Source organism: Panulirus ornatus, chromosome 48, assembly GCF_036320965.1.
Source record: "Panulirus ornatus isolate Po-2019 chromosome 48, ASM3632096v1, whole genome shotgun sequence".
Lineage (NCBI taxonomy): Eukaryota > Metazoa > Arthropoda > Malacostraca > Decapoda > Palinuridae > Panulirus > Panulirus ornatus.
Genome location: NC_092271.1, coordinates 27,996,476 through 28,019,517, shown reverse-complemented (window position 1 = coordinate 28,019,517; position 23,042 = coordinate 27,996,476). Strand labels below are relative to the sequence as shown.

The 23,042-nt window shown below is 47.3% G+C and overlaps 1 protein-coding gene across 1 annotated transcript in view; it reads left to right on the top strand.

The window, feature by feature from the left end:
* The first annotated feature begins 5,143 nt into the window (after positions 1–5,143).
* The window catches only part of LOC139764035 (uncharacterized), a 57,275-nt gene continuing 39,376 nt past the window's right edge, over positions 5,144–23,042 (top strand). The window contains exons 1-4 of the mRNA XM_071690495.1: positions 5,144–5,203; positions 17,689–17,921; positions 18,177–18,250; positions 20,892–20,947. Of these exons, the coding sequence (XP_071546596.1) occupies positions 17,697–17,921; positions 18,177–18,250; positions 20,892–20,947 (355 nt within the window). The 5' untranslated portion in view covers positions 5,144–5,203; positions 17,689–17,696. The remainder of the gene's footprint in view (positions 5,204–17,688; positions 17,922–18,176; positions 18,251–20,891; positions 20,948–23,042) is intronic.

Here is a 23,042-nt window from a genome sequence, read left to right as displayed (position 1 = left end):
TCCCTGGATCAGCAGGAACGGATTGTGAGGTTTCCACTGGTGCTGCTTGACTGACGCTTCTCTGATCCCGTTACTTTGGTCATGGGAAGCTGGGCGGTAGACACAGCCACCTGACCTGACCTAGAACTACCGCAGCGTCCCCTGACCCGTAATTACCCTAGCGACTCTAGGCTTGTAACTGCCCGAGCATCGGCTGACCTATAATTGGCCCAGCGTCCTCAGACCTATGTCTGCCCCAGCGTCACCTCAGATATGAGTGCAACGCCGCTCCGAGACCTGTGGCTGCCCCAGTAACTCTTGACCTTTTGCCACATATTGGTATTTCCTCGCGAAGTCCTTCGTCGCCTATTTGCACAAGAGAGTTTGCCAACTGGATCTTAGAGGCAATTCCCTCGTAATTGACAGAAGTTTCGCCGTGTGCTAGACTCCTCTCCGTCTCTCTCCTTATCACTTGTGAGGATGTACAACACTGCACAGGTGATCCCCGGGTACTTCTGGGACGTCGCTATGGACGTTTTATCATGAGTTCAAACCCACGGTCAAGGGTTCCAGTTTGAACAACACTGAGTGCAGCTGCAGGGTTGGTCAGGCGTCTCCTGGTGCAGGAGGCCGGCTTGACCTGCTACCCACTAGGGGTAGATGATAGGTCTCCGTCTGCTGGTTATCCATGACGAATGACAACATTACCCTGAGAGCAGCAGATTGACCTCTAAATGGCCATGTTAGTTTGACCACCATCTCTGAGCTCTCCGGTTCATATAGACTCGCACAGCTTATGGTGAGAGACTGATTATATATCCCGTTAAGCGCCGGCCTCTGTACCCACGAACCCGAGGATATGTTGTTACGACCCTTGGTCGTCCCTGTTCATGTTTACCTCAGGGAAGCACCTGACAACATCTCCCCCGCTGTAAACATTCTCAAGGCTTGCAAACATGTCAACAGCGGGAGGTGAGGGACCCGAGGACAACGTTGAATAGTTTGTCTGACATGTAACCTTTGCTGTCTGTTATAATCCTTCATCATGTGAAGCTTAATGCATTATGCCATGCATCACTACTGCCAGGCACACGGATGAGTGAAGTGTAATGTGCGTGTCCAAGTGAGATGTTGGTAGAGTGTTTGTCAGGCCGCACATCACGTCTGTGAGGCTGGGCAGGCCAGAACCCTCCCTCGCCTCATGGTGCTGCATGTTGGAAACGCGGCTCACAGACGATGGCGTTGGATGGCGAAAGGCAACGAAGTACCGTCTCCTAAGTATGTGTTGGAGCTGCTGGAGGAAAAGGGACTTTTGGCGTTATGCAACGGTGATGACGAAGACGAGATCGAGTTATTCTTTGGGTCAGAAGGCTCGACGCATCCTGGAAAACTCTTGTTCGGTAATTACATTTGATTACTCGGTTTGCCAACCTCCTGGTGCCCTTTCTTGACGTAGTCTCAAGCAGGAAATATTTAATTCCCTATTTTGCTAGCATGTCCGAGCATACACAATCATATTTCCCCCGCGCTCTCTCAAGCGAGGTCGAATCCCTTCCTGGTGGGGTTGCTCCTGCAGTCCTCCACTTAGTTGGGTTGTGTCTCGTCGATGACACCACTAATGGTGCGTTGGACGTACGTGAGACGAACGTGGCATTACTCTGCCGTACGTTCGTCGTGGTTGACGTTGCTACACGCCAACAGGACTCCAGAGTGGCCGCCGTACAAGCGGATCCCAGATCGGCGGCAGGTTTGGCTCTACGACGGAACGATCCGTGTGTGTGTCCCGACGATAGAACGATCCTCGAGATATTTCCATGATCGTGTAATTCACAAATATAAACACGTTTGTTATCAGTCCCATGGCAGGCAAGCGGGGGACGTCCTCTGCTCACACGACATGATCTTAGCACTTGATATTGTGTCTTGAATGTAGTGCAGCAGACGCTTGACTTGAGCTATGAGTTCATCTTTTTCTTTCAGTTTCTCTTGTACATATATTTTTGAGAAAGGGTGATGAGATGGGTCATTATTTATATTGAAGATGGATAACCATGGATGACAGTAAACCATGGATGACAGTAGACGATGGATAACAGTAAACCATGGATGATAGTAAACCATGGATGACAGTAGACGATGGATAACAGTAAACCATGGATGATAGTAAACCATGGATGATAGTAAACCATGGATGACAGTAGACGATGGATAACAGTAAACCATGGATGATAGTAAACCATGGATGATAGTAAACCATGGATGATAGTAAACCATGGATGATAGTAAACCATGGGTATCAATAAACTATGCAAAACTACACCATATCTATAAAGGTAAAAAACTTCGTAACTGAGAACTCAGCCTTAAAAATCATAATTTTTAAGGAATGTTACTAAAGAGGATAATGTAGTACTTATGATATGATGGAAACATTGTTAAAGGAGAAAATATGGAAAGAAGGAGAGGGAAAACGTGTAAGAAACTTGCCCTAATGCTTCAGTAATTACTAAACTCGGGTGAACTGGTATAAATACGGACAGCAAACTAGAGGAAGAACAAAATGAGAGAGATCAGGCATCGGAAATATGAATTGGTTGTTGCAGATATTCTTGGTTAAAGTAACTCTAAATAACATACTGATTGCAGTTGACCTACTCATGGAAAGCTCAACACTGTGACCAGGTGAAGCTGTGACAACCAGTTCCTTAAAAAGACAAACAATAAACTGGAGAACCGATGATGCTGTTGAGACGAAGTCTGGATGAAAGTATTACGGCGGAAGTTCCACAAATGGCTTCTGTATCGGCAATACACAGAGGAGGACCTAAGCCTCTGCAGAAAGGAAGAACATCTTTAAGATGGACGTCGCTGGTAGTGATGGTGTTAGGAAGAGTGACACGTCGTGAATGCGGGATCAACATCTCCGCTAACGAAGGCAGGTGTGGAGGTGTTCATGACTTCATCAACACTTATAGAAATACTTAGCAAAAACGTGTCTGTCATTCTAATGCTGGGAACGAGAATGGATTTTTGACCAGCCGAAATCGTTTGACAAAGTGAACCACAGACTTTTCATGGATAAGATAACGGAAGACAACATCAGATGTTTGCCAGAAACGTGGATTTCGGAGTTTTTGACAAACACTTCATTCAGCGTCACGGGAAACTAGACTCATCAAGAGGATGTGTTGTCAGGTGTGCCACAAGTACTGTGTTACCCCCAGCACTGTTTATAGTGATGATATCAGACATAAACAGAGAGGTAAAAGATATTTGTATAGTTATATTTTACAAGAGAAACCTAAAGTAAGAGAAAATGTTTAAGTACTTAAATACCATTCACGAATGAGTGGAGGAGAATCTGATGTCGTTCACCCATGCTTTTGAAAGATGTACACCTCACAGGAGAACGTCAGGGAAGGGGGGTGATAGCGAAGCGAAGGTTGGAGACTTTGGGGAGATCATAGTGAAAAACTTGAATTTGGAAATCACGTTGAAATATTCGTCCTTGCGAGCCAGATGATGAAGGGCGTGGTCATGACCTCGACATACAAACATTATCATGACGTTTTTATCCCAGGACATGACCTATGCCATAACGTTAGCTAGGGTGCCAGACTTGTACACATTTACTCAAGATATTCAGTTTACTTACATGTTTTACTCTAGGGAACAAATACTATCAGATTCCTGCCACGTGGGCAACATAAGACTGTACTTTCTGTTCAGTGGTGTTAGGTACAGGGACCGCTGTAGCCAGCGACCTTCAGAGGTAAACTGAGGGTATACTCGCCCACCTTTTATCGGTATGCGTGGTCGAGGTAAAGGCGGACAGGTATACTTTCATGTACTTTTGTATGCAAAGAAAATGTAAAATACTTTACTGCCCGGGGACTGCGCTTGTGACGTAACTAAGGTTTTATTTAGGTTTACCTTGTAAACAAGTTGTTGATGTAGTAGACACTACCATGGTGGGTGTCATGTGCTTCATCAGTCAACACCAACGGAACAGCTTCGATATGTGTCTAGACTTTCAGAGAGCTATGTTGCTCTGATCCCAACACTACAGCAAGACCAGTCACCCTCCGCACACACACACACACACACACACACACACACACACACACACACACGGGCTGGTCTAATGAGCCAGAAGGCACGGTGTTCAGGTTACAGGAGATCGTGAGGAAAATGATATTGTTGAGCACGTCATCCTGTGGACCAGGCGGCTGGAGGTAGGGGGATTAGTAGTGCCGTAGGGGAGGGGGAAGGGTTGTTGGTGTAGGAGGGGGTTTGTGGTGGTGTGTGGAGGAACTGTTGTGGTGGGTAGTGAGAGGGGGCGACTCTGATGGCTCATGGAAGGCCTGATGAACGTAGCGGGTGTGGATAGCGTGGAAGGTACAGCTGAGTGTGGGAAAGGAGTTAGATGTATTGTGGCGAGATGGGACGTGGTAGGTTTAGGGAAGGGCCAGTTTGGCTGTGGCAGTAGTAGCCATAGCGAGGGATCTTTTGAGCAGTGTGAGGTGTGTGGGGAGGAGGGAGCCTCTAGGCGCGGCAGATGTGCAGGGCGTGTGGGACGGGGCCTGTTGGTCAGGACTTGTGGAGGAAGGACGAGAATTGTCATCACTCTTGGTGTTAATCGGTAAATAGATTTTTGACCCATTTACTAAAAGATTAACACGAGGAGCCGACGGATATACTAGCAGGTCCTGTATATCACGGAGGCCACAGATGACCCCCAGTGCGTCATGGGCAACTCACAAACGGTAAGGACCAAGAAAGCCACCACATGACACAATAGATGAAAAGTTAAGGTTTCGTGAGGTACTTCACCACCAGCGGCAGTGGCTGTAGTACTAGGGCAGTTGGGTTGTATCCAGAAAGCAGACGAGAAAGTGTAACTCATATCTTCTGGGGTGGTGTTTACGACTGAGTTGAGAGGATGGTTATGTAGTGCTGGTCAGATGAACGAATGAGTTGTGTTTCAGTGGCCAGATGGGGCCAGGTACCCAGACAGAAACTGTTCGTAACACTGTATATGGAGAAAGAGGGAGATAGAAAACGTATTGTGTTAAATGCAGATTTCATTGTATTGACAGACATTTACTATTTATGTTTGTTTGTTTATAAACCTAATGTTTGTTTGTTTCCCTGGCACAGGGTGAGGACTTCCTGGCTGACCTCTCCTCCACCACGTCTGACCTCAGCTGCCGCAAGCACCCAGGTGGGAACCTTCCCTTCCGTACATTCTGTTGATAGTCAGGCCACTCCTGCCTCCTCCCTCACCCTTCTCCCGTGACAGTCGGCCTCTCTGTTGCCTTCTGTCTCACCCTTCTCTGTTGACCCTCTTACTGCCCTTCTCCAGTTCACTTCTGTAGCGCCTGTTACCATCTCTAATGTTTATCTTTTTCGATTTCATGGCATCCCAAGAATTATGTCTCTCTCTCTCTCTCTCTCTCTCTCTCTCTCTCTCTCTCTCTCTCTCTCTCTCTCTCTCTCTCTCTCTCTCTCTCTCTCTCTCTCTCTCTCTCTCAGCACCTCACAGCATAATGAGGCAGGGATGTCTTCCTATCCTCGTCCAGCAGCAGGGACATCCCTGACCTGCATCAGTCACAAGGCACTCGCTGTTGAGCGCATCTTGAGGGCCCGGCGGATGAGTCCCTTGGGCGGGGAATTATCCACCAATCAACACTCTTATTTCATCTCTAATTTCCGAAAATGATTTTCCTTGTGTAAACATTAGTTGGTGCAAGCCAGAAGGGCGGGACGTGGGCGGTGGGGTCCTCCGCGCTGCGCCCCTATTGCCCTCACATGGACAATTAGATTGAAAGACCCCAAGTTGTGTACGACCAACAGGTGGGGAGAGGGGGCGGGGAAGAGGGAGGTGAGGGGGAAGGGGGGGTGAAGACACAAGGGGAGAGAATGTGATGAAAAACTTATTCTTATGATCAGAAAGTTAGTTTTGATGTTTTGGTGTTGACTTGCATCAGCGAACACGCCACTTACATCAGCGAACTCATCATGAATGACTTCATTAACTCATCATGAATGACTTTGATTAACTGGACATCAATATTGACCGACTACATCGTCAGTCTCCGCTCGACGGGAACACCGAATTCTTTGTTGATTCCGCGGGAGAAATGCCTCTAACGTTGTTATTGATAATTCTGTATCATCAGTCGCGTATCCCATCATCGGCCCCTGTTTTGGACGGGGCTTCGACAGCGCTTAGAAAGTCCGCTACGTACCCCGGCCGGAAGCACAGGTGAAGGAGCCTAAGCTCCTGACCAGTCATGGGGTAGTCTGTCATGACGCTACAAACGTAGTGAGTAAATAATTTCTTTAAGAAACATTGCTGACACAAGGAGTCTACAGTGGTCCATACACTCACCATGAGGTGAGGTGTACAGTACAGTGGGGTGGACGCCCGCACAGCCGGTGCTCAGGCGATGACGAGGAGAGAGGGTTGGTTGTGTACAGGCGGAACACCTGGGAAGTAGGAGAGAGAATCCTTTAAGATCCAGGAAACTGAAGGTCGAATCCCAGTGTGGTCGGTCCTCACGGAATCCTTCACCACAGTTAACGAAGTGTTGATGGAAATCCTTGCCTGTAACAAGTTGATCGGTAGTTGGATATCTTTCATGGTGATTAACTGCATGGTTGTTGGATGGTTCGTACTCATTACACTCGGGAGGTAATTGGTCGGTAATTTTCACGAGGCTTTGGTAATTGTCAGCTAAGTAATGCAACTGTTGTGTTAATTGATCACGATTCTGTCGTGTGGGCTGCTGATTGGTCAAGATGTTCTACAGTGGTGTGACAACCACAGAGCCTTAACATGCTTAACCATACCACATCCACACCATACCACAACCACATCCTCACCGTACCACAACCACATTCACACCATACCACCAACACATCCTCACCGTACCACAACCACATCCACACCATACCACCAACACATCCTCACCGTACCACAACCACATCCACACCATACCACCAACACATCCTCACTGTACCACAACCACATCCACACCATACCACCAACACATCCACCATACCACCAACACATCCTCACCATACCACTAACACATCCACACTATACCACCAACACATCCACTGCATACCACCAACACATCCACACCATACCACATCCACACCATACCTCCAACACATCCACACCATACCACAACGACATCTACCATGCCACAGCCACATCCACTATACTACAACCTCATCCACATCAACACTACACCACACCAGGCATTAACACACGTCACCTGCCTGTGCTCGGTAACACAAACACTTGAGGAGCAATGTGCGATTCATATATCAGCTTCCTAATTAGAAAATCTGCATAGATACATCTCTGGCTTCCTCCTACTTCATCACCTTTTCCCCTCCCCCACAACATCAGCTCCACCACCCCTCCCTCCACTCCACCACCCCCCACTCCACCTTGAGCTGGGGCGACAACATCTTGTACAATTTAGGAATCGTATCACACAGGAAATAACGACCGAAATGCAATTATAGGTCGGCCGGGAGGAAGGACCGCTCCGAGGCCGGCTGGTTGGCTGGGTGGAGCTGGGTCATTACCCACCGCTCCCACCCACAGCCTGACCCAGTATTACCCTCAGCACTCATGAAGAGGGGTCAAACCTCTGACCGTCCCCTCCGTCCTTTGGCAAGAACCTCACCTAGGACTATGGCCTCCACTCCTCCTCGGGAGGCGTAACATCTTACTGCCTGCTCCAGCTCTCACCACCGGGCACAACCTGTAAACATGAACCACTTGGATCAGCGGAGGTTATGGGACCGATCTAGCGGCATGGCCGGCCCGCAGAGCCGCTCATTATAGATCTCGCAGGACGTAAAGGTCAACCCTGGCTTTGGCTTGGGTCCTGCCTGCAGGCACGGTATGCAGAGAGAGAGAGAGAGAGAGAGCTGTCTGCGTGATGACTAGCCAGCCACAGTGAGCGGTGTGCCTTGTGACGTTCCTGGGTCAGAGTGGAACTGACGAAGGTCGTCCCTGTGTATAAGGCAGCCCGTATATTATCGACGGCGCCAGGGGTAGTGCTAGTCGTACAAGGAAGGCCATAACAATGATAATTTCTTGTTATCTTTCTCAAGCGAAGAAAAGCCATTATATTATTTCCAGTTGTATTCATATTTGTTTTTGCAACAGTTACTTTGACGTCGTCATCCCAGGGCTGACCGACCTGAAGCCAGCCAACCAGGCGTACTAGAGACCATTTTGATGTTCAAAGTTCAGTTTTCCATCTAAGGTAAAGATCAGATATTCATTGATTCTCATCTCTGTAATAGATTTATCCTGCTTATGACAAAATCATAAGCAGGACTGGTAGAGGAAGACTAAGGAAAGTTTGGGATTTTTGAAAAAGTATCTAGAGAGAAATGACTGGAATTACCAGATTAACAGAAAATGGATTGTAATTTGATGGTGAAAGAATTTATGATGAAATTTCGCTGAACTTTCTCAGGGTCTAATGAGATTTATCTTGAGTAAGGTGGTGCTCCTCCGTCTTGTTACTCCACCATACAGAAGGATGATGATCATTACGCGTTGGTGCAGGGGAGGAACCAGTGTGTGCTAGTTTGGATGTGGTGTGTCGCGCGCAGGGTGAAGGTCGTATGGTGGCCAGTGGTTGCTTACATCATCATCATCATCATCAGTTACTGTAGGTCGGTGTATGGTTAATGGTTCCCTGTGGTGTATGGTTTGTTGTGGTTGCTGACGTGCCTCGGGTTCATGGTTGCCTTTGGTTGTTTACTTTTGGCCGATGGTTACGACGGCTGGCTTCAGCTGATGACTGTGTGTGGTTGACGGTTGGTTGGTGGTCGTGCATGGTGTCAGGTTCAGGGATTATGTTGGCGTGAAGCTTCACTATGTTTGGAGTGTCATGCACTTCGTAAAAGGTTTGCATTGAGAGGCTGGATGTCACAAATAGACAGACAAACAGAAACACCAACAGACAGACAAACACAAAAAGCGAGAGCAATCACACTGTCCATGTCCACTCTTACCTTTCAACTTGCTCACCACTCCCACCACCCTCTCACCTGCACACCTCTCCCACCACCCTCTCACCTGCCCACCTCTCCCACCACCCTCTCACCAGCCCACCACCCGGAGAGCGGCTTCCCTCCCGCGGGTCGGCGCCATTATTGGCCCGGCACGGCCACTCGTTGGAATACTCGCTTTTTCTCGCCGCCATTTTTTCACTTCCTGTCTGAGAATTAGTGCGCCAAAGGGGAGTAATGAGAGAGGCTGGGGCCGCGTGGACCCTAGGAGAGGGGCTGGGGCTGCGTGTACCCTGGGAGAGGTGCTGGGGCTGCGTGGACCCTGGGAGAGGGGCTGGGGCTGCGTGGACCCTGGGAGAGGGGCTGGGGCTGCGTGGACCCTGGGAGAGGGGCTGGGGCTGCGTGGACCCTGGGAGAGGGGCTGGGGCTGCGTGGACCCTGGGAGAGGGGCTGGGGCCGCGTGGACCCTGGGAGTGGGGCTGGGGCTACATGTACCCTGGGAAAGAGGCTGGGGCTGTGTGGACCCTGGGAGAGGGGCTGGGTGAGGTGAACTGTGGCGTGGGCCGCTCTTAGTGGGTGAGGGAAGTACAGGGTGGACGTGCCACATACTGAGCCCAGTAGCGTCCTCTCCGTCTATAAGGCTGGCTCAGGGAGCGCAAGGCGGCCCACCGCTGGTGTCACCCCAGCTGCACTGCTGCTGACCCCGCCCACTCCAGGAGACCGCAGCTGCAGCCTTGTTGACCTCTGACCCAGCTGTGGCTACGTCCAAGGTCTCTGTATAAATGAAACTTATTTAAAGAGGATTTGAAAAAGAGACATCGCTCTACCCATAGCACGAGGATGGGCCAATTGTAATGACTTAATATTGTATTGTGAACTTATAATGACATGATGATGATGATGACACTCCTGTTCCTACCTCTATTGATGATTATGGTAGTGATGATGATAATGATAGTGATGATAATCATGATAGTGATGATGATAATAATAGTGATGATAATCATGATAGTGATGATGATAATGATAGTGATGATAATCATGATAGTGATGATGATAATGATAGTGATGATAATCATGATAGTGATGATGATAATGATAGTGATGATAATTATGATAGTGATAATAATGATAGTGTTGATTGATAATAATGATGTCAGTAATACTGCGAATGATAATAATACTGATAATAACTAATGATATAATGATGATATCACGACTACTACTGCTGACAATAATAATGATAATAATAACAATAATAATGATAATAACAATAATAATAATAATAATAATAATGATAATAACAGAATAATAATAATAATAATAATAATGATAATAACAATGATTATAATAATAATGATGATAATGATAAGAAAATGATAATGATAATAATAATAATAATAATAATAATAATAATAATAATAATAATATTAATAATAATAATAATAATAGTAGTTTAATTGAATTCACTGTGCCCAAAGGCTTGAGAGGTGCTGGGAAATACAGTGAAGTTTAAACATAGATAAATATAAAGGTGATGAAAAATATATATTTACAGAATTATACACGTGGAAAATAGGGAACGCACATTATAACTTGATTCACCTGGTAAATTATTGTAGACACAGATAAAGATTTTTGATGATTTTCTTCTTGTGATTGTTCGGCCAGGGAAGAAGGTCAGGTAGTCAGACGATAATTCGTTTCATCAGCAATTTTATTATAATTAAACACCGATTCAGAGAGCGAACACCTGTGTGCTGGACGGACCAGAGATGGCCGGGTGTAGCAGCGCCCACTGTACACATGGTCATCTGCCACCTGCGGTCTACATGGTATGTACGCATGTTGTAGGGCGACCACATACTCTCCCTCCAGGGAATGTGTCCCACACATATTACATAATCCTGATGTTTTGCATGTATTTATCTTGCGTGATCTCACAGTCCAGTGTTTGCCTACCCCACAGCGCCGAGGACAATTTGGATTTCCCTGCTGCTGACGTGGCATTGCTTCACCCAGTGCTAACCGTCATCATTATATCATGGAAATACCAAATATCGTCATCCCGCTGGTAGCCCTCACCATCATCGTACACCCGCCAGCCTTGGAATGGATTTAGTTATTTTTCAGATCTCTATTGAAAATGTTAAAGAGTGGTTGAAATAACTATTTTCTTTTCGTTCAGTGTACAGTCACCGTATTACTGGTCATGTTCGCAATGGTTGGGTGTATGTGTGGGGGTCTGTACGCGCTCCAGTAGGCTGATGACAACTCGGTGCCGAACTGCAAGTTGGACTGCCGATGACGGAGGAGGTGGTGTGGCTTCTACCCACATTGTTAAACTCAGTCCAGGTTCATGGTGAACGAGAGACCCAGGATTATTATATTACATGATCTTGACTACTGTTGTGTCGGGCAGACCAGGCAGGTCATCTTGGAAAAAGGGAAAGATTTGGACATTTTTTAGGTACAGTTGTTTGTTTGTGTGTGTGTGTGTGTGATTATCATTTGTATGTTACGAGGCAAGTTTTCAACTCGTGTGTTTTTACATAGTACAATGCATTAACTTTTTTGGATGTTCACACACACACACACACACACACACACACAGGACCACAACACAGTTCAGGGGAGGCAGGTCCTCCAGGTCGCGTCAGGAGCCAAATATTTACCTCAGCAGCCGAGGGCCCGCCTACCCCAGAATCCGACCCAAGTTTTTCTTAAGTCTTGAAGAAAGTTACTGAGCGGAAGCTACTGTGATGGATCCTGCTGCTGCTCCTGCCCCCAGACGTCTGTAACGCTGCCTTGTGGAGTCTACAACCCTGGCTTCTGATGGCCATTACCCTGGCTTTTGATGGCCACAACCTTGGCTTCTGATGACCACAACCCTGGCTTTTGATGGCCACAATCCTGGCTTCTGATGGCCACAACCCCGGCTTTTCAGATGTAGTTCACAACTGTATAAGTTACTGGCTCCGTACTGGACTGAGACACTCCACACACATCTATCAGCCTGTGATTACTGGAGAAGTAGACACTGAACGTTAGGATAGATATATAACTTAGCCATCTAACGGTTGTCTTTACTTGAAAAGTGTTTTTATTCCAGTTTTTTTTTTATCTTTCTTCGTTGTAAATGTATTTCAGGAGGTACGTAATCCTGGATGGCGTAAGAATACGTTTGACTTCGTGTTGTAGGAATATAAGTTACGAGGGAGAATACAATCCTGTATATAGGTGCCTCTCAGAACAAACGAGAGAAAAAAAGACTTTTAACCTACGTGAAAAACGTTCATCATACACAACAGGAGCCATGCAAACGCCTCTAACAGGCTACTCTGACGCGGTTCACCTCGTCTTAAACTGATCCTTGCAAATGTTGGCTCTCGGGGGAATCTTTCAACACTTTGATGGAGACGTTCAACACTTCGAGGCAAATGTTCAACAGTCGAGGCAAATGTTCAACAGTTTGAAGCAAACGTTCACTCCTCTGGGGGAGACGTGTGACCCTTGGGGAGGGGGGGGGGGGGGAACCGAGAGATGATCTTCTCAAAGGTTAATTTTAGATGTTTATCTTTAGAAAACATGACGCACAATATCCCACTAGTAAACGTTACTTGTAGATCTTCGTCAAAAGTTCATCCTACCAAGTTCTAAAACATTCCCGAGAAGGACGTACTCTCTCACTTGCTAAGATCATTTACACAGAACACTGTAGTAAGAGAGAGAGAGAGAGAGAGAGAGAGTCAGTAGGAGTTACCGGACTCCGCCTGCTTCATGTTACCTCGGGAGTGGAAGGTCACCCTCGGCGATGGTGTACCATCGTCTGTTAACGAGAGGCAGTACAGTCGCGTCGGAGAACTTGTCTCTTCGAAGTAGTCCACCGTGTCCCTGCTGGTGACCGTGTCCCTGCTGGTGACCGTGTCCCTGCTGGTGACCGTGTCCCTGCTGGTGACCGTGTTCCTGCTGGTGACCGTGTCCCTGCTGGTGACCGTGTCCCTGCTGGTGACCGTGTCCCTGCTGGTGACCGTGTTCCTGCTGGTGACCGTGTCCCTGCTGGTGACCGTGTCCCTGCTGGTGACCGTGTCCCTGCTGGTGACCGTGTCCCTGCTGGTGAGGCCCATGAAAGTGGAGGTGGGGTGATGATAGTGCTGGTTGATGAAGACATTAATGGTGAGGCTCTGAGGAGAGAAACAAATACATATAAAAAAACATTTAACCTCATAACTAGATGTCTATGATTATATTATATTGTGTTAGGAAATGATTCACATATTTCTCGTATATCTTTTTCATTTATTCGTTTTATGAATATTTTGGTGTTGTTGTTGTTGTTGTTGTTGTTGTTGTGTACCTGTTTGTGTGCGTGTGGCGGCGTCCAGAACCCTCTCCACTCTGCCGAGGATAATCTCCTGTAAGCCACATGCATAAAAACGGATGCCGAGCCTGATGATAGATAGATGGTGCCTCATCTGATAGATTGCCCCTCCTCGCCTCTTATCAGTCCAGCCATCAGATAAGCCCCAGTCTATCCCATAATGGCCACAAGGGGACACCCACACGGCCGGCCTCTCGCTTCACCTGACGACAAGTGGGTTGATCTTGCTGTGAGCTAGGGACACGACACTGCCTCCCAGTGCACCCAGCGAGGAGTGGGTTGTTGCCGAGAGCTCAAGACACAGCACCCGCTCAGAAGACTCCTGGCGGAAAGTGCGACTGGTTACTGTGAGCTCAGGACACCACGACATAACCTGTGGTGACTCGACATGGGAATCATGTGTTTGTGGTGGGCGTTTGCTAGCATACCTTCCCACCTGCATGTGGTGTGCTGAGAACACGACACGGGAGGAGGGAACACCACGCGGGCAGGGCTGACGGTGGCGTACAGGGGTGGATCTGTCGTAAGTTCTTATTGCTGTGAGGGGTCACGGGTCGGAGGACGGGGGGCATATGGACCTCTACCCGAACTCTCTGGGTGCCACCAGCCTCGTACACACGTGCAGGACCTCACCATAGTGTCCAGTGTTCACTTCACGAACTAGATCTTACTATGAGACATAATTATGCACTCCCTGAATTACCTTCTCCCTAGCGTTAGAAAGTCATTAACCCCATTGGACAATTACTGAGGCACGTGAATGGTTCATTCTGAGTTAGAGGCAGTAGAATGTTTTTCTCTGGCCCTATGTACTACATAGCGATATTCTACATGATTCCTGTACTAACGGCGAATTTGGTATTGTTAGATGATCCTGGAAGGCTTGATCCATGCTAGATGATGAGACGTATCATCCTAAATATGAGATAGATTTGTTGGCATATGTTTCACATGTAATTTCCAGTACATCTCACCTGTTGATATGCTTCACTGACTAATACCCAGCTGAATATGACATCATATTTCTTTGTACATACAACGGTACACATTTTTTCATTACTGCAGTACACTTCTCAAGGAAATGAAAAAGTTCCCGTGTTGGCTGCATAACAAAACATTTGATGTATTCGTTTTAAGAATGATTTTAACAAGTGAACACAGAGTGTATGTCAAACGCCGAGGTACACAGCCCGTCATGGCACCGGTGCCGGGGTGTAGTGCCTCTATCATGGCACCGGTGCCGGGGTGTAGAGAGCTTGTCATGGCAGTGTTCACGTTGAAGCATACCCATATTAAAGTGTTGTAATCGATCTAATCTAACAATAAGAGCGATACTCCCGTCTCTGCGGCCGGATGAACCCATGGCAAGGTCTGCTGGGCCTGGTTGTGGATAGGGAGCTGTGGTTATAGTGCACTATGCCTGACAGCTGGAGACCGAACGTAAGCGAATGCGGCCTTTCTTTATCTGTTCCTGGCGCGATTTCGCTAACGCGGGAAGTATATATATATATATATATATATATATATATATATATATATATATATATATATATATATATATATATATATTCCTATGAGTCCACGGGGAAACTGAAACACGATACGTTCGCAGTCTGCGGCAGTGGATGTAACGCGGAAAGTGACGCTTCCTCGTCACGTTGACTCTGGAAATAACCCCTCGTGCGTGTGCCTCATGACGGACTCTAGACGGAGCCACACACACACACACACACACACACACACACACACACACACACACACACACACACACACACACACACTATACATAACCGTACGTAAGAAGCTTCAATAATGTTATAACCGTATGTGTTGGGTTGTAGTTTGTGTCAGTGTTCCTCTATTGTTATAACCCCTACCCACTCCTATAATCCAACCCCCACTCACTTCTTTACCTCCCCTTCCTACATTTACGTCCCCCTCGCCACTCCCACAGCCTCCTTCCCCATTCCTACAGACTCCTCCTCATTTCCATAGCCCCTTCCCCACTTCTACAAACCCCTACCCATTTTAACAGTCTTTTTTCCGCTGCCAGCCACTTCTACCCCACTTCTACATCCCCCTTCCCACTTCCACGACAACCCTACCTCCCCCCCCCCCCACTCCTCCCCCTGTCCTTCACCACATGCTGAAAGAAATGATCGACATCATTTTTGCCCAAATGAAAAAGACATCAAATTTTCGAGTAGGTTCTGGATTACCCCGAGCGGGAGGGATGATGGTGACCCCTGGCAACCCCCCCCCCTCTCTGATAGGCCTATTTAGGCATAAAAGGGTAAACACAATAGATAACCTTGTACGAATGGCGACAAACTTCCTCCAGATATTGTGTCTATACATGATAATATGGAAAAAGCGGTTGACGAGCTTTTCCTCTCAAGAATCTTGTCATCAAATTATCTGGTATATTTTTGAATGCCACAGAATCACGAAAGAAAGAAAATAACACAAGACGTACGTATTAGTGAGTTATTTGATGTTTAAAATTCTCAGGTTTTCGGACGCTTGGCATTTAAACGCACACTGAGATGATGATAAAGTAGGTCTAGCTGGATCATGAGAGTGTGAGTGGCTGCAGGCAGGAGACCCCTCACACCACGGCCGCCTCACCCGGCCTACAGTTAGTCACCAATGTTGATATGATTTGAGCGGATCCTGTGTGACAGGAAGTTGGTGATGTGTTTCCTTAAGCATAAATTTGTGCCTTTTTCGAAGACGGTAAATCTATAAGGTAGGCTCTCTCTCTCTCTCTCTCTCTCTCTCTCTCTCTCTCTCTCTCTCTCTCTCTCTCTCTCTCTCTCTCTCTCTCTCTCTCTCTCTACAGGCTCGGGATGGTCAGGACGCCCTCATCTTCGTCATGAACGACCGATCTCTTCCTCCTCATTTACATCTTTATTCTCCTTTCCTTACTCATCACATTCACCATCATCATCACCGCCATCTTCATCCAGCTCCACCATTATCCTTCTATGCTTCGTAATTCCACTTCCTGCTTCATTTATCATTCTCGTCTTTTCCATGTTGCTGCGCCTTAATCGGTCTGTCTTTTCCCCATCCGACTTTGCCTTCCTCACAACAGTAGCCCGTCCGTGCACCGAGCAGCAGTGTGTGCTACCCCTCCACCAGGCTCCTGCCTGAGGATACAGTAACCTTTCCTATTGAGAATATTTCCCGACGTGTCGGCCGATACCCACCCCGTCAGCGGCGTCCTTGTCTTTAGTTTGTCTTTCCGCCTCAGCAGAGCTCCCCTTCCTTCCATTAAACAGCCCGCCTCTCCCTTCAGCCCCATCCCTACACCAAAGAGTCCCCCACTCCCATCAGCAGAGCTCCTCTTCCCTGCAGCGGAGTGTCCCGTCCCTACAACAAGGTGTTTGTTCCTCTTGAAGGAGTTTCCTCCCTCCCCTTCCTCAGGGTGGCCCTCCTCCCTCTCAGCTGGTGGGCACCAACAACCTCGTCATTGAGGAAATATCTCTCCGTCGCCTCAACCTTTGACGAGCGGACGTCCCCCACCGCCGTGCCTGATCACCTTCCTTCCTTTTGGGCCCCCTACTCTCCCTCCTCTCTCTCTCTCTCTCTCTCTCTCTCTCTCTCTCTCTCTCTCTCTCTCTCTCTCTCTCTCTCTCTCTCTCTCTCTCCTTCACAAAACTGGGATACTGGTTTCGGTCCCTTGTATCGGGTCCGTCTGTTGATATCTTTTTTATTTCAAAGTTATTTGAAAAATAAGAAACATCTTTATCCTTGTGAAAATGTTCGTGATGTCAAATAAAGGGATTCCAGCCTCCCACACACCCACTTTAAGGGGAGAAAGAAGTTGGAGTTGACCAATAAAGCTGACGTGAGTGGCCTGGTCTGGCCTGGCCTGGGGCAGTCGGTGTGTGGCGACGCCTCTAATCTCACCCGCCTGTCTCACGTCTCAAGGCTCCCGTATTTTACTGTCAAAACCGTTCACTTTTCCACGATCCATAAGGTCTCTCTCACAAGGCATTCCAGGTTAGGGTGCTTTTAACAGTATCACTTCGGAACAAAGAAACCTCTAACCAACGCATCTAAGAATGTATCACTATTCATATTGTTTCTAAAGAGATAACCTAACTAAGGTGTTCCCCACAGGGAGTCGTCAACCAAGACATCTCGAAGTATTGGTGCCTGACCAAGGTGTGACGTGTGAGGATTTTCTGACAGAGAAGTATCTCTTCTTCCCTCGATAAACCGTCTCCTTGAAGGTATTTCTAACTCTAGTCATCTATATACCCCAGCAGACCAGCGGATGGGCGACCTCAAGGCTCAGACTTCGGGCCAGTCCTCCACGTCTTGCGATGGCCACGCAGCCTTGACCACGCCCACGGGCGGCGGTATGGGTGTGTCAGCCTGCCCCGAGGATGAATCAAGGATGGTGGGCTTGGGCGGGGAAAATCTGGCCCATGACTCGCTGGCGTCGCTGCAGATGTTGTGTCGACGCAGGACGCCCCTCTACCCCGACGCCAAGGCTCAGGTACAAAAGATGTTCCTTTGGTTATCAGGATCAGGCAGATAGATGGGTCTATTCCATAGTCACCTGGACCTGATAGGTAGATTGATTCATTTGTTAAGAGAACTTGACAAGTAAACGGATTTAATCCTTGAATAAGACGACTTTCATATTAATATTTGTGTAGAATGACTTTTGAGAAAGTTATATGAATAACTTGGTCCCTGCGCGACCCCCAGGCACTACCCAACCCTGACCCTAGGTCTTTTCCTCCCGCAGGCCGCCCGGAGAGAGGAGGATGGAGCCTACCGGAGCTACAGAGCCGCCCTTCACGACGCCCTCTCTGACCACAGGTGAGAATTCCCCCCAGCACTCCCGCGGACCCTTTCCTCTCCTGGAGAATTTGCCTCAAGGTTTCCGCGCTTCTTTTCAGCAAGTCTTCGTCACAATTCTTCAGTCTTGCTCCCCGGGTCACCCCTTCTTCGCCCTCCCTCATCGTTTAAACGTTCTTCAGTCTTGTTCTTCAGTGTCTTTTCCTCGATGACTTGTCCCTCCTCCTTTTCCAAGTGTCGGGTCGAACTCCTTGCCTTCTGCTAGCCGCTGTATCACATTTAAACCCAACTCTTCGGCGATCAAGATGGCGTTTTATCTCTCTCTTTGTTTTCTCTCATTCTTGGCTATTTCTTCGTCGTCGGCGTCTTGTGAGTGTTAAGCGTCGTGCTCCTCCCTGACGCCCCTGGCCACACACCCCTTCAGGGAGGGGGAACCCTTGATGGTGATTATATACCTTGCCATTCTTACGGCATCAGGACCCAAAAGTCTGGGATTGAGTGGTGTACAAACACGGTATAGACTTTGAGGGACACGGAGATGTTGCTGCCGGTTAGTTGGTTGGTCGACTGTTTGGGCTTTAGGCATATCGACTGCCAGGGTCGTTAAGGCCGTCATCCTCAACTTGTAACCACCATCCAAAAATAACACTGACCACCTTATTCAGCTGCTAATGATGTAATCCCAAGACCACATGCCTTTACATTATGGTTATGGACCTTGCTGCTGTTGTATGATACAGCTGTATGTGCTGTTGTTGTACGAATGTAACGGTGAAGGACGGGAGGGCTGTGAGAACGTTGACTAAGCTTACGCAGGTGACGGTAGGTTGTGGAGGAGTTGTGTTCTTCATGGTACCAGACAGGAGTTTGTAGCGGGGTATGAGGAGGGTTTGTGGAGGGAGGCCTTTGTTCGGAGTTGTGAGGGTGTGGGTTGGGAAACACGCACTGAGAGAGAGAGAGAGAGAGAGAGAGAGAGAGAGAGAGAGAGAGAGAGAGAGAGAGAGAGGGAGGGAGAGAGAGAGAGAGAGAGAGAGAGAGAGAGAGAGAGAGAGAGAGAGAGAGAGAGAAGAGAGAGAGAGAGAGTACACAATAGAGATAGTATACAAGAAGGAAACTCATTAACATGAGAGGGATTTACCTGAGCCTTGAGGAGGTTTCAGCGACGCCCTGGGAACACCTCTTTTTAGCGAGGGAGGAGGGGAGGGGGTTGGGCGTGTTGATTAACGAGCGAGGAATGTGTGTGGACGAGACGAAGGGTAATTAAAGTACGTCGCTGTGTGCCAGGTAATCCGGAAGGTGCCGCCCAGGATAATGACATCGTCTTAAGTAAGTCTTAAGCTTTCATGCTTAAGCTCCTTCATATCTCATAGATAAGCTTTTCCAGCTTTACTCTAAGCTTGTTGAGCTTCTGTACTCATTCTAGTTGTCATTGTTCTGCATCAGCAGTTATCAGAACGCTCTTAATTTTACTCCTCTCACTTTCTTTCTTTTTTTTTTGTCATTTTCTTTTTTATTTTCCTTTCTTAAAACACAGGTTTCCAAGATGGTCGCCCTGCAGCAGCCCAGGCTGGCCATTACTTAGGTACAATCCTCACGGATGATATTCCTTCTTGTTAAGTGAAGCATCTGGCCGACCTCTCGCACTCCACAACCATACATACATACCGCGGAGTACGTAAGTCTGCGGACATAAACTGGAAGACTTCACTATATCTTCGTTTGCTCGACCTCTGCATTCTTTCATGAATGCAGGACATTCCCAGGCGAATATTTCTTTCCATCATTGTTCCTGCTTTCATTCCCATTCTTTTCTTCATCTCGGTTACTGGCACTGATGCTTAGATCAGTACGTTACCCGGGACATCCCTCAGAGAGGGTTCTGCTCTGACCCTAAGACCTCCTCACCAGGGGCTCTACGCAGCTCCAAGCTGTGCCACACTCACCAGCACGGGTAGCATACGTTGTAGTGGACTGATTCGTCAGCTGATGAGGACAAGATTCCCCAAAATTTACCCTCGCGATGTAACCTCAAACAGACGGTTTTCAACGATATTACATATTATATTGTACTTACTTTATGTATAAACATTATATTGTACTTACTTTATGTATAAACATTATATTGTACTTACTTTATGTATAAACATTACATTGTACTTACTTTATATATAAACATTACATTGTACTTGCTTTATATATAAACATTACATTGTACTTACTTTATATATAAACATTACATTGTACTTACTTTATATATAAACATAACATTGTACTTACTTTATATGTAAACATTACATTGTACTTACTTTATATATAAACATTATTCTGTATTATATGTCTATAGGTTCAGAAGGAAAACCAGAAGGTCTCAATAACTTATGGGTAATCATTACGTCAGTTATTATATTAATATGTAAATTAATAATGTTCTATGGTGTTCCATTAATGATGATCGGTAATGGTATAGAGTACTGTAGTAATTGATGAATTATTATGAAGATTAATCATAACTTTCTTCCATCCTGTGAATCCCAGTGATTACTATAATCCGATCATTAGTATTTGAAAATGCCTCATGTTGATCATCATCTCATCGTCTGTTATGATTATTGTCTGATTATCACCCAGTAATCTCCCATGATAATCTGTGGTCGCTCCTCAGGTCGGGCGCCTTCGACACGGGAGCCAGAGTGAAGGAGGAACCCTGGGACGCCCACGGTGAGTACCTGAGAGAGAGAAGAGAGAGAGAGAGAGAGAGAGAGAGAGAGAGAGAGAGAGAGAGAGAGAGAGAGAGAGAGAGAGAGAGAGAGAGAACAATGCTTGTAGACAGAAACACAAATATAGTTTATGTTCTGTCATCTGTAACTCCATGCCCACATAGACAGGCTGGATCCTTCATACATCATAAGTTCAATGATTACCTAAAGCCAACGCAGTCGTCTCTGCCTCTACAGGAAGGTCATCATCATCATTCACTTTGCACGCTAACATTATTCACGTTTGTGTATGCAAATTACGCATCTAGTATAATTACGTCCAAAGACCATCACGTCTGGGATGAATTACAACATTATGAAGACAAAGTTTACAATATGAGAACTACATTTGGTCTTTGTCCGCTCTGTCTGAGGTGGTCTTCTCTGTCTGTGAGTCTGTCTGTCTGTCCATGTGCTCGCGGCTGCAGCATCTCCTAATACCATGTTTGTCGCTGGCGGGTACACGATAGTGTCCTCCTGACATCGGTACGACCTTATTACCTCGGGTGACCCTCTCCTGGGACCACTCTTACCTCGGGACGACCCTCTCCTGGGGACCACTCTTACCTCGGGACGACCCCTCTCCTGGGACCATTCTTACCTCGGGACGACCCTCTCTTGGGACCACTCTTACCTCGGGACGACCCTCTCCTGGAACCACTCTTACCTCGGGACGACCCTCTCCTGGAACCACTCTTACCTCGGGACGACCCTCTCCTGGAACCACTCTTACCTCGGGACGACCCTCTCCTGGGACCACTCTTACCTCGGGACGACCCTCTCCTGGGGACCACCCTATTACCTCGGGATGACCCTCTCTTGGCGTCCGGTGCACAACGAGGGGACGAAGGGGAAGCGGAGGGGAGCAGAAACGGGGATGGAAGGGGAGGTGAGAGCTGTCAGTTAGAATGGAAGGCAGGGAGAGCGATCGAGGGAGTGGGATTTCTGCCCCACCAGCAGGATCGTACAGCCCTCGTGACCTACGACTCTACGCAGACAGACACCAGGGAGCCTGGGGGGGGAGATGGGCCAGTTAAACAAAGACTTACCCTCGGTAGCGCCAGCAGATCATGGATGGCCAGGGGGCCACAGGGAACACACCTCGGGGTCTTCAGTGGCAGAACCTGTGCTGAGATCTGACGAAGCAGGGCGTTCGTCCCCATGATCCGTGACACTGATGATGGGTGTATGGGGGAATGTACGACGATGATGAGGCTGGAGGGGAGGGCTGCTGGGCTATGGGTTAACCTGTGGGGTGTAGAAAAGAAGGATGGGATGAAATAAGGACATAAGAGCAGTGGTGTGGGATTGGGCTAAGTTTTGGGTTTGGTTGGGGAGATGGAAGACTGAAAGAACAAAAGAGTATAGGACGATGGGAAAAGGAAATTGTATGAGAGAGAGAGAGAGAGAGAGAGAGAGAGAGAGAGAGAGAGAGAGAGAGAGAGAGAGAGAGAGCGCATGTAGTGTGACTCCAGACACCATAGGAACTGTGAATGTCTTGGTGAATTTCATTTCCCGCTGGGTCTTCCTGCCTGTGTTTATCCGAGCTCACCCGCCCCGCCTCTGATTGAATCCATTTCTTGCCCACATGGGAAGATTAACAGCCTGCCACGCGAAGCAACACCCAGTTTGCAAGATATTTTTATCGGCTCTCATGATTGAAACTTCATTTTTTTCTTTCATGATTTTGCATTGTGTTATGGTGCTTTATATAATTCAGTTCACGAGAACGGAATTTCGTTTTCATTTGATGTTCAACTTATATATATATATATATATATATATATATATATATATATATATATATATATATATATATACTTGTCCTTTGTTTCCTGCGTTGGCGAGGTAGTGGCAGGAGTAGATGAAGAATGGCCTCATTCGCTTACTTTCACTCACTAGTTCTCATGTTTGATGCACGGAAACCTGACCCCTGTCCACATCTTTGGTTTCCTCTGAGGGCTCCATATGCCCAGGTTTATCCCATGAACAACACGTCGCCCCCTGCATACCACTTTGCTCGAAATGCGGAAATAACTAAGACTGCCTTTAAGAAA